This window comes from Mauremys mutica, chromosome 6 (genome assembly GCF_020497125.1).
Source record: "Mauremys mutica isolate MM-2020 ecotype Southern chromosome 6, ASM2049712v1, whole genome shotgun sequence".
NCBI lineage: Eukaryota > Metazoa > Chordata > Testudines > Geoemydidae > Mauremys > Mauremys mutica.
The window spans coordinates 125,290,353-125,306,313 of NC_059077.1; the positions used below are offsets into that span (position 1 = coordinate 125,290,353).

General features: G+C 47.8%; 1 protein-coding gene across 3 annotated transcripts in view; it reads left to right on the forward strand.

Annotated features, from left to right (window-relative positions):
• Positions 1-15,961, forward strand: part of TRABD2A (TraB domain containing 2A) — a 101,345-nt gene that overhangs the window by 53,779 nt on the left and 31,605 nt on the right. For 2 of the 3 annotated variants that reach the window (XM_045020396.1, XM_045020398.1), the window contains exons 3-4: positions 10,076-10,222; positions 14,639-14,813. In XM_045020396.1, coding sequence (XP_044876331.1) covers positions 10,076-10,222; positions 14,639-14,813 — 322 coding nt within the window. The remainder of the gene's footprint in view (positions 1-10,075; positions 10,223-14,638; positions 14,814-15,961) is intronic. The other variant, XM_045020397.1, reaches the window with a different exon arrangement.

A 15,961-nucleotide genomic window follows, 5' to 3' on the forward strand; every position in this document is an offset into this window, starting at 1 on the left:
CCATTCTGGCGCTGTGGTTTGTGGGAAGGGGGTGAGGGTGCGGGGCATTCTGGGTCCTGTGCCAATGGCCCGTGATGCATCGCTTCACATCCCAGCAATCCCTGTGCTTCTGTCCACATTTGTTGCCATCTTTCAACATTTCACACTTGTGCGCTCTGTCTTCCCTTTCGGTCTGTGGGAATGGATCCCGAAGTGCTGAGGAATATGCTGATGGGTCTTGCCAACACGTCACATTTGGCAGTCGAGTTGCTCCTTAAGCAACTGACAGTGAGGAGTCCTACCATGATATCAACTCACATAACGCATACGACACGAGATTGCTTGTGGCATTCACGGACATGCTCACCACTGTGGAACGCCGCTTTTGGGCTCGGGAAACAAGCACTGAGTGGTGGGATCACATCGTCATGCAAGTCTGGGATGATGAGCAGTGGCTGCAGAACTTTTGGATGAGGAAAGCCACTTTCATGGGACTGTGTGAGGAGCTCGCCCCCACCCTGCTGCACAAGCACATGAGATTGAGAGCTGCCCTGACGGTGGAGAAGCGGGTGGCTATTGCAATCTGGAAGCTGGCAACTCCAGACAGCTACCGATGGGTCACTAACCAGTTTGGAGTAGGAAAGTCAACTGCTGGAATCGTGTTGATACAAATTTGCAGGGCCATTAATCACATCTTGCTCAGAAGAACCGTGACTCTGGGTAACGTGCAGGACATTGTGGCTGGCTTTGCACAAATGGGTTTCCCTAACTGCGGAGGGGCGATAGGTGGGATTCATATTCCAATTCTGGCACCAGGCCACCTAGCCTCCGAATACATAAATCAGAAGGGATATTTCTCTCTGGTTCTCCAGGCGCTTGTGGATCACCGTGGGCATTTCATTGATATTAACGCAGGCTGGCCTGGAAAGGTGCATGACGCACGCATCTTTCGGAAAACTGGCCTGTTCAGGAAGCTGCAAGCAGGGACTTTTTTCCCAGACCAGAAGATCACCGTAGGGGAAGTTGAAATGCCCACTGTGATCCTTGGAGACCCGGCTTACCCTTTAATGCCGTGGCTCATGAAACCCTGCGCGGGGAGCCTTGACAGCAGCAAGGAGTGGTTTAACAACAGGCCGACTTGGTGCAGAATAACCATGGAGTGAGCTTTTGGCCATTTAAAGGGCTGCTGGTGCTCTCTGTATGGGAAGCTGGACCTCGCCGATGACAACATCCCCATGGTTATATCTGCATGCTGTACCCTCCATAACATTTGTGAAGGGAAGGGTGAAAGATTCACTCAGGCATGGACCTCGGAGGTTCAACACCTGGAGGCTGAATTTGAACAGCAAGAGAGCAGGGCTATTAGAGGGGCCCAGCGCGGGGCTGCAAGGATTAGGGATGCCTTGAGGGAGCAATTTGAGGCTGAAAGCCACCAGTAATGTGTGGTGCCCTGCACAGGAGTGAAGTGCAGTGGTTCCAATGTTAGTAGGAATCTCTGCTTGCTACACTGACTTGCAGTGCCTGTTGCTTTCCTGGGCTAAGGTATCTTTTACTTAATGCAATAATAAAGAATGTTTTCAAAGCCAAAAAATCCATTTATTTAAAAGAAAATTCATTTATTGAAAAGAAACACAATTGCTTAGGAAACAGAAATGGCAAGGGGGTGGGGTGGGGAACGGTTCAATCACAGATTTCCGTATGTCTTGTTATCATACTCAGCCTTCCTGTCTGGAGTGCCGTGCAGTGAGTGCTGCACTTCAGGCTGGCTAAAATGCATGGTGATGGGGGTTGAGTGCAGTGGGTAAGGGTCATAGTATTCAGGGCTGGGTGGTGAAGCTACAGGTGTTGGAGGCAGCTGGTGGCAATAAGAACCTGGATGTTGGGGAAGGTGGGTTGGCAGTGACATGGGGGCACAAGGGAAAGAGTTTTGTGACAAGGGCTGCAGGGGGTGGGCGTGGTAGTGCTCCGCCTGCATGGCTACAAGCACCTGGATCAAGTCCACTTGGCGCTCCATAATGCTAATCAGCTGCTCCGTGCTTTGGTGCTGGCGCTCCTCATTCTGCTGGCGGATCCTCCTTTCACTCTCCCTCCACTCCTGTGCTTTTAGATTCTCGTTAAGTGACTGCTGCATTACTTCATGCAGCAGGTCCTCTTTGCTTCTACGTGGCCTCTTCCTAATTCTTTGCAGCCTCTCAGCCAGTGATAACACAGATGGCTGAGATCTCAAGGTTGCATCTGTAAAGGCAAAATGCAACTCTTAACAGAGGCAGGATTGTTCACACCAGACAGAGCAATGATTCACCCATCTTAAAGACAAGCACAGTCTACACAATAGCAGAATTTGCCCATCCCAAAGCGAGCGCACATAACCCACAGGAGCCCCAAAATGGTGAGTAAGCACAGGGTCGAGGGGGACTGATTGTTTCAGGGCCGTACTGTCCTCTGGGTTTCTGTGCCTTGGAGAGAGCCAACAGCTGCAGGGGGCCCCTATACTGAACACTCTCCCCACATTTTCCACAGGAGTTCGTCCTGGAACATATCTCGCTGCTGAGGGTGACCTGGGAAGCAAGGGAGGGTCTTCTACTACAATGCAGCTTCCGCCCTGGCCTATATTCAGCTTCCGCCCTGGCCCATATGCAGCAATGGTCCCCCCGCCCATCACGGCACAGTGGTGCGGACATGTTAGCCTGACTGGGACAAGGAGCACAGTAGCTCTCCCAAGGAACCTGCGCAAGCGGATTGCCCAGCTTCTGCATGAGACCTTTGAAGAGATCACTGAGGCTGATTACCATGATATGAGAGAGCACATCAACGCCCCATTCCGCATCTAGGCATGCACGCAACCCTGACCCTCCTCGCCCCCAGAGCCCGCATCCAATAACTTCCTTCCCAGAATAAAAGCCGCTTACCAGGCACCTCCTCTGGTGTTTGTCCTTCCCCAAGCACTGGCCGCTGCAACTGGCTACCTTCGTCCTGGCTTGAGAACAGCTCCTGGCTGCATGCGTCTAGGGATGCCGGGGTGTCTCCCTCCTTCTCAGCACCCTCACTCCCACTTTCCTCCTCTTCCTGCCTTGTTGAACTGGGCTCTGAAGTGCCCATGGTGGTCCTCGGAGTAGAGGTGGGGTCGCCCCCCAGTATTGCGTCCAGCTCTTTGTAGAAACCGCAGGTCATGAGGGCAGCACCGGAGCGGTTGTTTGCCTCACAGGCTTTGCTGTAGGCATTCCACAGCTCCTTCACTTTAATCCTGCACTTCAGTGTGCTCGGTCATGGCCCCTTCCATCATGGCCCTTGATATCTGCCCGAAGGTATCATAATTCCTACAGCTGGAGCACAGCTGGGACTGGACAGCTTCCTCCCCGCAAACACTGATGAGGTCCAGCACCTCGCCATTGCTCCATACTAGGGATCGCCCGGTGGGTGGAGGCATGGTCACCTGGAGAGATGCACTGAGAGCACTCCACGCCTGGCTGAGCAAACAGGAAGGAGAATTTCAAAATTCCCAGAGAATTTAAAGGGCAGGTCTGATGGTTGGTCACCTGAGGACAGGGCACTAGAGTTCAAAGTGATGACCAGAGTGGCTAGAACAGGCATTGTGGGACACTTCTGGAGGCCGATCAGAGCACATTGACAGACCAGGGCATCCACACTGGCGCTGCGGCGCTCCAGCCAGAACGCACCAAGCGTTATGCCTCTCGCGGAGGTGGAGTACCAGGAGTGCTCTAGCCGCGAGTCAGAGCTCTGTACATGCCTTGCCAGTGTGGACGCGTCGTGAGTTAGAGCGCACGGGGCTGCTTTAATGTGCTCTAATTCGCAAATGTAGCCATGCCCTTAGTGGTAACATTAGATAAGATTATCAACTCTGAACCAAGTCAGTCACACAGATTAAACACCTTGAGCATATGAGCTCAGGAATTCTCTTTGCTATGAAATCCCCAGGACTATCAATCATTGACTGTTTACTGAAGATAAACTTTTCAACAGGAGCACCGTTTGAAGTAGCATCTGGTATCGCAAACAGCTGAAATGACACCATTCGCTAACATAATTGTGTGGGTTGAATTTTAGGTGCTGTTCCTAAATTCAGGAGTGCCTTTACAAAGGCACACGTGCTACTACAAGATAACGAAACCCTAGCTTCCTTCGGCAATCCGTGCTGTGTACTAGCTGCATTGTAACCATACATGCTTCTTTGATAAACATGCCACCTTCTACCGCCAACAAATGCCCTCACACAGTTTTAATAGCCTGATGCTGTGAGTATTTTTAGCGCTAGCATCATCCACCCTGCAGTGCATGGATCCTGGTGCCATGAATTACTGTACGAAATTGGGACTCTGTTGATTCCTACGCGTTTGGCATAGCTTGACTTTTCTACCTCCCAGTGCTGCGGGCTTGATCTTGAGTTCCTTTGGCTCCCCCTGATGACAGTGAAGGAGTGCTGAAGGTACAATTGGGTGCCATGCAAGCAGGAGAGCGCACCCTAACTAATCTGCAAATGTTGGCTCAGAAGTGGTTCTTTCTTGGGGTACGTCCACACTACCTGCTGGATCGGCGGGTAGCGATCGATCTATCGGGGATCGATTAATCGCGTCTCGTCTAGACGCGATAAATCGATCCCCGCCACACTCCCCGTCGACTCCGGAACTCCACCAGGGCGAGAGGCGGAAGTGGAGTTGATGGGGAGCTGCGGCCGTCAATCCCGTGCTGTGAGGACAGGAGGTAAGCCGAAATAAGATACGTTGACTTCAGCTACGCTATTCTCGTAGCTGAAGTTGCGTATCTTACATCGACCCCCCCCACACCCTCCCGTGTAGACCAGCCCTTAATGTCTAGCTCAGTACTGTGCAGCGCTGTAGCTTAGATGGTTGGAACTAAAATGAGGGTGTTGCTTCCTGGAAAGTGAAAATTGGGAAGGAATTGTTTAGTCTCTAAATGCAAACGAAAGCAGCCAATTGAGGTCAATGTCCCCAGCTGCAGAGTTGGTTTCCAGTGTTCGATAAAGCTGTACTTGCCTGGGTGCCTTTTGCAGAAAGGACAAGGCATGAGACACCCAATTCCCATGAAGATTGAATGGGAATTGGGCATCCAGAAACCTTATCCCGAAGCTTTAGATGTTCTTCTAGCTGAAATATGGAATATCTGATTAGGGTAGCAAAAGGGCTTTTCCACTCCTACAACCGCGTTACCTCTCTGACAGTCCAGTAGACCCTTGCTGATCTTCACACTTCCGTGGTGGACAGCTCCCACCTTTCAGAGAAGAGTAGTGAGCCAAGGGTTGTAGTGAATATTTATATTAGTAAGGCTTTGTGAAGTACATCTCAGTGCCCTGTAATAGGTTTGAAAAGATTAAATCTTTATTCTGACAATTGTAGTTTTTAGTTTTAAACTGCATCTTTATGGCACAATGTCCTCGCTTGTTGTGGTTGTTGTGTGTTTGCGATCTCACTGATTCACAAAATTTAATAAGGCCTCCTAGTGGAGATGCACCTTATACCGGCAAGAGTGCTTTTGCTGTTACTGCATATACTAGATCCCCGAACAAAATAAGCCATACTGGCCAAAGCACTTTTTTGCTGGTAAAATCACATCTATACTCGGGCTTATGCCAGTAAAGATCACACTCCTAACTGACATTTCTATACTAGGAAATGTTTAAAGCAGTGGCTCTCAACCTTTCCAGACTACTGTACCCCTTTCAAGAGTCTGATTTGGGTTGTGTACCCCCACTTAAAAACTACTTGCTTACAAAATCAGGCACAAAAATACAGAAGTGTCACAGCCACAGTTACTGAAAAATTGCTGACTTTCTCATTTTTATCATGTAATGATAAAAGAAATCAATTGGAATATAAATATTATACTTACATTTCAGTGTATAGTACACAGAGCAGTATAAACAAGTCATTATCTGTATGAAATCTTAGTTTGTACTGACTTCGCTAGTGCCTTTATGTAGCCTGTTGTAAAACTAGGCAAATATCTAGATGAGTTGATGTACCCCCTGGAAGATCTACCACTAGTTTAAAGTGTAGAGCTGGCCTTTGTCTCAGTAGGCCCCCTCTAGTCTTTAGCGTCAATTAGGGCTTGCCTATACAGGAAATTAAACCCAATGAACCAGAAGTGTGAAATTAAAGGACCTTAGTTAAAGCTCCTGAAATCCCAGTGTGGACACACTTGTTCAGAAGTGTCCTTAATCCTCTTCAGTTTAATGTACTTCCAAAGCGAATTAAGCGAAAGGAAACTAAGGCCATTTAACTTCTGAATGAGAGCATCCACGGAGAGGTTAATGCATTTTAACTATGGAGACGTCTACATTACAGCCAGGGGTGTGCATGGCAACTCATGTGGACATACCCATAGTTATAATCTAGCTAGTTATGCCCTAGGTAACCTGCTAAAAATAGAAATGAAGATGCCCCTCTCCTGACCCCACTGGGTATGTGCTTGCTTGTGCAGCTCACACTGAAGTCCGTGCCACAGCGTCCTCACTCCTATTTTTATCAAGCTAGCTAGCGTACAGCTACCGCAGCTATGTCTACACGAGTTGCAATCCACAACATGGCTGCAGTGTAAACTACCCTGAGGCACTTTAAATTCAGGCCTTTAGTTAACCCGGTTTAACTTTCTTGAACTTCCCCAGGGAGACATGCCCTTAGCGGGGTGCTATTGCCCTGAGAAACAGAATTCCTGCAGTACCTAAAAAATGTGGGCATTAAGTGCTGTTTTTGTGTCTTGAGGAGATTGAAACAGATTGTGTCTATCTAGACTAATACACCGACGTAACATGCAGCAAAGAATCCTGTGGCACCTTATAGACTAACAGACGTTTTGCAGCATGAGCTTTCGTGGGTGCCACTTGCATCTGAAGAAGTGGGTATTCACCCCCGAAAGCTCATGCTGCAAAACGTCTGTTAGTCTATAAGGTGCCACAGGATTCTTTGCTGCTTCTACAGAACCAGACTAACACGGCTACCCCTCTGATACTCGACGTAACATGTTCTTTGTGGATAGGTAGTCAGGTTTGGTTGTAGTGAAAGCAACATCATTTCACATTGTGTGAACATAGTTCTGTAATTTCTGCACTCTCCTCCATCGACCCGAAGGCGGGCACATACAATGGGGAGGGACAAACTGACATGATTAAATCCCATGTTCCCAATGTCTTATAATCTTGACATTTGGTATATGCATCCATGGACCTCTGAGCACAGACTGGGGAAACCTTTACATTTTCCATGAAAGGTCACCCATCCAACAGTTTACAAAAACAATATTAATGTCTTCTGCGAGGCATTGATGGTGCTTATGAGATCTCTAGTTTGGAGGAATTAAGGAACCTGATGTCACTGGTTCTATTCATAGAATCATAGACTATCAGGGTTGGAAGGGACCTCGGGAGGTCATCTAGTCCAACCTCCTGCTCAAAGCAGGACCAATCCCCAACTAAATCATCCCAGCCAGGGCTTTGTCAAGCCTGACCTTAAAAACCTCTAAGGAAGGAGATTCCACCACCTCCCTAGGGAACCCATTCCAGTGCTTCACCACCCTACTAGTGAAATAGTGTTTCCTAATATCCAACCTAAACCTCCCCCACTGCAACTTGAGTCCATTACTCCTTGTTCTGTTATCTGCTACCACTGAGAACAGCTGAGCTCCATCCTCTTTGGAACCCCCTTCAGGTAGTCAAAAGCAGCTATCAAATCCCCCCTCATTCTTCTCTTCTGCAGACTAAACAATCCCAGTTCCCTCAGCCTCTCCTCATAAGTCATGTGCTCCAGCCCCCTAATCATTTTTGTTGCCCTCCGCTGGACTCTTTCCAGTTTTTCACATCCTTCTTGTAGTGTGGATTTTAGCCAAGGTAGTTGTCAAAGAGGGAGTAATGGTGCTGCATGGGCCATGCTGGTACCCACTTCCATCTGAAAGGCAGACTGCTGTCAGGTAGCATTCAGAGATCACTATTTACATACTGCCATAGTTGGGCACGGATAAAAAATTTCCTCTGGGCAGAGACATTTGTAAAAAAACATTCTCTCTGTGGCATGCATGGATATGTTTATATACATGGATGCATAGACACCAAAACTCATCACACAATACTCAAATTATTATTTGTAGTCTCATGCTGCCTCAGAACCCTAGTCCTCGACCAGTACCCCAGTGTGGTGGGAGCGGTACAAACACAAAGCAAAAAGACAGTCCCAGCCCCAGAGAATTTACAATTCAGTATAAGACAAGTGACAATAGATGGATACAGAGATGAGGGAGTACAAGGAAATAGTGAAACAATACTGGTCAGTCTGATCAGCAGTGGTCAGAATAACATTACGGTCGTGCCAAAGTCAGGAGCTGGACAAGTTCTTTCTCTGAGTGGTGTTACACTTCACCACCTTGCACATCCCGTAGATTTGGTATTAACAATATTAATATTTCTCCTAATCCTCTTTACTTACTTTGTATTCTGATGAATTTGGTATTTTGGTACATTTGTTCTATTTAGAAAAAAAATGAATAAAAATGATAACACCCAATATGAATATCTATATCTTTAGTTCATGCTGTTGAAAAGCATCAGTAGCTCTAGATGCTTTTTACAGTACCTGAAATAAACAACAAGCAAGAATAAATTCCACACAGCACATGGCACAAAGCCACCCAGGCTGGAATAATTCTCCCCATATCTAGCCAGGTACGTCCTACAACCCACCTTCTGCTCCAAAGGCAGAGAGGATGAGCTTTGCAAATTTAGCCTCTCTCATTGCAAGGGGACCAGTTCCAGAGCTGATGTATCCTCATGGGAAAAGGCCCCACCCCTTTAAACCAGGGGCCTGTCAGCTTGAGCACCTCTGCTAATAGCAGCTGCCCTGGTGCCGGAGGAAAGGAAAGAGAAGGGTGTTACAGGGGCTTTTTGTCTTTAGCTGACTTGCTCTTATGTCAGCTCAAGTCATTCCTGTTGGGTACAGCGGAGGCGTGTAAAGGGCTGAGTGTCTCTGAGGCAGAGGGATTTAGGGGCTGGGAGAAAGAGGTCTTGTAGAGGGAACCGTAGGGAACAACCAAGCTTGGGAGCAAGGTAAGGCTGAAGACAACCTTGTCTTGGTAATATTAACAATAAAGGCAAACCTCCAGAAGAGAGGAATGTTTTCTCTTACCCAGTGTGTATGCACTGTGTTCAGAGCAGATAGAGGGTCTCTCAGGCGCCAAATCCATTTAGGGCTTCTATAGCCCAAAACCACCAACTGAAACTCAATCAGGCAGCCAACACAGACTGTAGGCACTGTCGTTGTGTGCTCTCTACGGCCCTAATGCAGGAAAACATCCGTGTTAAGGACAGCTCCTAAGCATGTATTTCTGTCCCATCAAAATCAGTGACAGGGTTGAGCTCAAGCCATATTCTTAAGTGCTTTCCCGAATTTAGATTTAAGTGAAGCCCTGCTTGGTGCAAAATATGACTTCTTACTCCTGCTTCTGAATGGCCCCAAGCGGAAGCCCGAAGCAGAGAGAGTGCTACAGAGGTCTGGTCGTGAGGTGGTAAAGGCATAGTAACTCCAGCAAGTGCTGCACCCAGAAGAACCAGTAGTCCTCTTCTCACCAGGTGCTCTTGGCCTCAACTGCTGTTTGAGCAGCCCAGGATCTAGAAAGACATCACCCTCCCAAGCTGCATACCTGGGTAGCAAACGGTCCCTCAGTCTGCAGTGCTGGCCCTTCTGCTTGCTGCCTGCTGCTTTGTCTCCATGGGTTGCACCTCAGTCTGCTAGCCCTTACCCTGGCCCCGATCTCCTTCAGATACTGAGTCACTCGTCCTATTGCATCCCCCCAGGATGTGTAGAGGTGCCACAGTGTGCATCTCCTCTCCTAAGCCCAACAGCCTCCTGTATTTGGGTGAGCAGGAGGATAGATCCACCCCGACATGGCAGGGTACCTGTCGTTTCTGATGTGTAAATGGCTGTACCTCTGCAGGAAGGGTGGGTGGTGAAGTATGTGGATTACCACACGTGGAGTGGGAATAAAGTTGAAGGTTCTTGTTCATATTGATCTTCACAACAAGTGAGTTAAGCACTTATAAGGAACTCTGTCTTTTCCTCCTCCCTCCCTCCCTCAGGTGATCTTTGCTTTGAATCAGACTCTCTTGCAGCAGGAGAGTCTCCGCGCAGGCAGTCTCCAGACCCCCTATACGACAGAGGACCTTATCGAGCATTACAACTGTGGGGACCTCAACTCCATCATCTTCAGCCATGACACTTCTCAAGTGAGTCTTGCCGCTGCACTCCCTCGTATTTCCCACCTGTTCCTGATGGCCAGAGAATTCCCTGGTTCTGTTAGTGTCCTTCAACGGACAGCGCTGCCTCCACTCCAAAAAGGTCCGAGTATTGTTACCAATAAGTGGAACCACTTATTGTTCTGTTTGGTGTCATAGAAATGGGAAGGGGGAGAAATGGGGGGGGGATGTTTCAAATGATTGTGCCTGCCTTCTTGTCAGGCTGTCCCTGATTTGGATTTTTGGGGGGTTCCATTCCTCTTAGTTTGAACCTTTTCTTTTCTTGCAACATGAGAGAGTTAAAAGCTTTGCTCAGGAGTCCAGCCAATCCAAGCATACTAACTAGTGTTAGTGTGACCGGTTACAGCAGCAACACCTGGGCTCCCGGCATGCAAGGGGTTAACGCTGGCTTCCCTAGCATAGGTGTGCTGAGGAGGGGCTGTACACTTCACAGGGTTTGCTAGGCTGGATATACAGGTATATCTGTCCTCCTCCCCTCTCCGCCCGTCCCGTCACCCCTGGTGGAGGTGCAGTTTATAGTGGCAAAAGCACGCAGTAGAGCATAAACCATTTCCCCAAGCAGAATTGGCTATACTGGCAAATGGCCATTGTTGCTGGTATAACTGCACGTACCGTAGGGATTTAGCTGTGTTGGTCAGGGGAGTGATTTCTTTCACTCTCCTAACTGACACAGCAATGCTGGCAAAACCTCCTGGTGTCGACCAGGCTTAAGAGGGTATGTCTACACTGCAGCCGGGTGTGACCCGCCCAGCCCAGGGAGACAGACCCGCGCAGGCTAGTCTGCTTCAGATAGCCGCGTGACTGTTGTGGCTCTGGTGCAGACTTGATCTAGCCGCCCGAGCTCAGACCCAGGGGCGTGGGCGGGCGCGACAGCCCGAGCTCTCGCCCAAGCTGCAATGTCCACACTGCTAATTTTAGCATGCTAACTTGTCACTGGGGTGGCTTGTTTTATACTGCAAAGCTTTGCCCTGGTTGAACACCCCTTTGCTGCTTCACTGCCATGTATTCTGCGGAGCTCTCCCTCCCCCAGGTTGCAATTATTTATCTGTTAACACTTTGCCCCCTTCAGCCTAGAACCGCAGGGCCCGCTCGCCCTCTCACTGGGGCGGTGGAACCAGTGCAGTGGAGAGGAGAATCAGGCCATAAGGGTTCTTTCCTGGTGGTGAGTTAAGAATTATCACCCCCATCCTACAGACGGGGAGAATGAGGCAGCAAGAGATTCATGGCCTGTGTTTCAAAGGTGCTGAGCAACTTCCGTCTCCCGTGGATTTGATTTGCACTTGTGGGCTCTCAGCGCCTGGGAGAATCAGGCCCTGTGGGACTTGCCCAAGATGATGCAGCAGGTTGTTGGCAGAGGGCCAGATTCTGCGTGTGAGAGCACTGCTCTAGATCCGGAGAAATGTCAGTCGAATTACAGCTGATTTACACAACGGGCCAGATGCTGATCCTGGTTATGCCAGTCAGGAACAGGACAAAGATCCTCCCAGTCTGCTTCTCTAACCGCTAGCTCACACTGTCTTTCCTTAAATAGGCCCCTTCTCAGACGTGGGTAAAGATTGCTAACAGGCTGACTTGAGTGGCTGCTTTTCTCTCCAGCCAGGACCAGAACATACTCTGTCCTATGCTCGGGCTTGTTGCCTGTAGGCAGCGGAGTCTTCCCTGGCCTTTCCATTGAGACAAATAGGATGTCTGACAGTTTAATTTTAGCACCAACGCTCGGAAAGGTCACTTTTATTTTGTAAAGGCCCCTCTGGCATCAGGCTGTGTAAGGGCAGAGGCAGGTTAGTCCCAGTGGAGCGCAGGAACAGGCATTTTATGCCAATAGTGACACGTGTGTGTGAGCCTCACTTTGGCACCTATGTAACACTGGACAAATCACAAGCATTTGAATGCCTGTGTTTCCCCCATCTTGGCAGTGGGGAGGGCAGTCACCTTCTCACAGTGGTGGCTCATGGATTGGCTACTTCATGTTTGTCAAGCCCTTTGAGCTCCTTAGATTGTTTGCACTTCTATAGCACGTGCAGGTTTTGTATATATTCCTGTCGCTGCCTAGGCCTGTCATAGCCTAGTTATTTGGTGGAGCCTTGCAGCAGCAAAGAGGTGTCTAAGAGGAAATCTTGAAAGCATAAGGGGGGGAGAGATACGTAGGAGGGCAGAAGGGTGTATATGGCCTGATTTGTGTACAGTTTTTGTATTGGTGTAACTGTTAGTTAATTTATAATCTGTTAGTTAATAATTATCCCAGTGCAATCCTGCATGCAACTAGTATGGGTGTATAAAAGTGTTTTATAGCTGTTCCACTTCCCATATGGGAATAGCTATATTGGTATAATATGTATGTGTGTACATACCTGCATCCACCTGCCGGGGGTTGAGTTAATGCTGTACAGCTTTGTAGTGCCGACAAGACCTACGTAGGAGATCTGGGATGAAACAAAGGAAGATTGGGTTTGGAGTGAATATCAGGAAAAACGTATGAAGCCACATAGAGTCCGTTGTGGGAACAGTCTCCCAAGCAGCACGATGGAAGCCCCAGTGCTCTGATACTATAAACAACAAGAAAATGCACTCTAGGCAATCATTTGGCCTTGTCAGGTGGTGGCTAGATAACCTCAGACATTAGACCTCTGATTACATCGGAGTGTGAGGTTCTGCCTAGCAGAGCTGAGTGAGAGCTCAGTGGTGGGAGGGGTGCCCTGCTGATCTGACATTGCCCTCTGTGGCGGAGCACATTCAGTGGGGGGCGCTGCAGGACTGGAGCTACTGTCACGTTCAGTCCATTGTGCCACTCTCCCGGCACCGAGCATTGTGTGCGTGTCACTGTCTCTTTGTTGTTGCGCACGCCTCACCATCTCCCCAAGTGCATTTGCAGCTGAGTGAATGTTGGCAATGATAATAATAAATAACACTTAGTTCTTATGTAGCATTTTTCCTCCACAGATCTCAAAGCGCTTTAGAAAGGAGGTGAGCATCATTATCCCGTTTCACAGAAGACCATACAGATTAGACATGATTATTTTATTAGATTACTGCAGATTAGACGATTAACCTTGCTTCCCGTCCCGAGGAGAGAACTGCCCTGTTGTTACTATGTCACATGTCTCTGAGGGACGAGTTGCCCTTCACCTACATCAGAGTCCTTTTTCTCCACCACATAAAGCTCACCAGCAGAGACCGATTCTATGTGAGCTGGTCAAAGGGTGACCTCCCTGGGGCCCTAATAGTCTAAATCTGTTAAAACCGCAATTCCCAACCAGTTGGACATGATCTGGGAAGTGCTCACACCCCATTGGTGGAGAAACGGCGAACAAAAAACAAAACCTGCCAAATTCTGTGGGACCAAGTGGGAGCCAACGAGAGGAAGGAAAGAGCAAGAGGCTGTCTTCAACCTGGAACTCCTCACTCTTACAGCACTTACTGCCCCCCCACCCCCGAATCTTGGGGGGTTTGTTTTTTAATCTGCTTCCACTGAAGCATTAGGGGTGGCCTCAGCTGGATATGGGACTTGGATGAGATGGGCTGGGGCTCTGAGGTGGCACCAAGCATTCTCTCTCTCAGGTCCTTGGCTGGCTGGTTCTTGCTCGCATGCTCAGGGTCAAACTGGTCACCATACATGGGGTGGATCAGGAAGGAATTTCCCCCCGGGTCAGGCTGACCATGACCTCAGGGTTTTTTCAACGTTCTCTGCAACATGCGGGTGCATTATCTGCGTATGTCTTGCTTCATCACTGCAGGGGCCTTGGGCACTGGTGCACATTGGTCCCAAAGGATGGCAAAGGATTTTGGGAGAGGGGGGGTTGCAGCAGGCAACCGTAGGTGGATTTGGAGCTAGTGTGAGGGGACTGGGAACCACCTCGTAAATGATGCACATGGACCTGGTTGAAAAATGAGAATGTTTTTAATGAAAAAAATGTCCCTTTTTTGGAAAAATGTTGAATTTTTTTGACTGACTCTAGTTGCTTGGTTATTATTCTCCCCCAGCCAAAGCAGCTTGCAGGACAGCAGGCAAATGGCTCATGTGACACTGTCCCTGTGATCTTAATCTTGTAACACTTGGAGGGGTTAAGGAAAAGGTATGACAAATACGGATTTCCTCTAGCCACACAAGCAGGATTCAAGAGCTACCATCTGACAAACCCACAATGTCTGTTTTCTTTGTATCAAGCTAAAACAAATTCAGTTGCACAGGTTGTAAAATCACGTACTTAGAGAAATGGAGCATTATTAACAAGTCACTGAGAGGGGTTTTTGTCCTGCTGTACGTGCTTTTGAGGGGGGCAAGGGGGAATACCAGGCGCCTCAATGCCTGACCTTGACAATCTTCGTCTCCTTGGAATACACCAGTGAAATAGTCATTTCCCACAAAGATTTTTCTTTCTTGCCTAGGTCCCAAATTTCATTAACGCCACCCTGCCACCCAAGGAGCGCGTTACCGCCCAAGAGATAGACAGCTATTTCCGCCAGGAGCTCGTCTACAAGCGCAATGAGAGGATGGGAAAGCGAGTGAAGGACCTGCTGGAGGAGAACCCCGACAAGAGTTTCTTCTTTGCATTTGGAGCCGGTACGTGCTAGACGAGCTCTTGAATTTGATTACTTTCTTCCTGCGTTTTTACGAACTCTGCTTTCAAGCCCCAGACTCAGTTATAAATCCCCAGGCATAACTCACTGCAGGATCAGACCCTTAAAGGCATAACAAACCCTCTTCCCTTAGTTGGTTCTTTAGACATAGACAATTATTCAAATTAAAGATCAATGTGAACTCTTTGAAGCTCGCCCTGTAGGTAGGCAGGGTTGTCGAAGGTGCATACTTGGTTTGCTGCCTCATGCTAGCTTAAGTCTGAAAAGTTAGTTGGTTGATGGGTATCTAGTTCAATCAGCAGTGCCAAGACACTTCCAATGAGATTGGGGCCCCATTGTGCTTGCTTTGCATTTGTACTTTTTAGTTATTTTCCTAAGGAACAATTGATTCTCACTGGTTGGTAACCATTAAAACATGTTGATTTACAACTAAATAGAACCCTGACACTCAACCTGATACTTCTTTTTGCTAACCAGGAGGATACAGTATATCTAGACACATTTCTTTTTATCGTCTTAGAAAATGGTGAATTTTCTTATTTACTAGATGATTTATTTTCTACTCATGATTTGTGTCAAGCTGCATTGGGATTGAAATTGGTATTCAACTAAAAATGCCCCAAACCAGCATTTGCAATTTTTAAAATTACTTGAATAAAACTACATTAACGATGCTGGATACTAGTTTCTGTGTACGTTTACCAAAACATATTTTGCATTTAAAATTAACTGATTTATTGCAACAAAGTATTATCTGTAGATAATGTGTTGAACTAACTGTGATCACCACATCCTTCAAGATTTTAGAACTACTAGACCATACTTTCACGCCTAGTTTTTATTCATAGACTGGAAGAGGAAAACAAGCATTCCTGCTTTTTCTTAACTTTGAATGAACTAGTCATTGAACTGAACTAGTTGAATAAACTGAAATGAAGAAAATATTCTCTCTGCATTTGCAGAGGAGGCTACTGCTGTCAAAAACTGGTTTAGCACTTCAACCAACTCTGGTTCCAGTTGCTGAGCCAGTGACTTCCACCAGGACAGTGGTTGGACTTTCTTTAACACTTGGTAGCAAACATGGAGTGCAATATTATTTTTTGCATTTAATTTAAATTTTGTTATTAGATT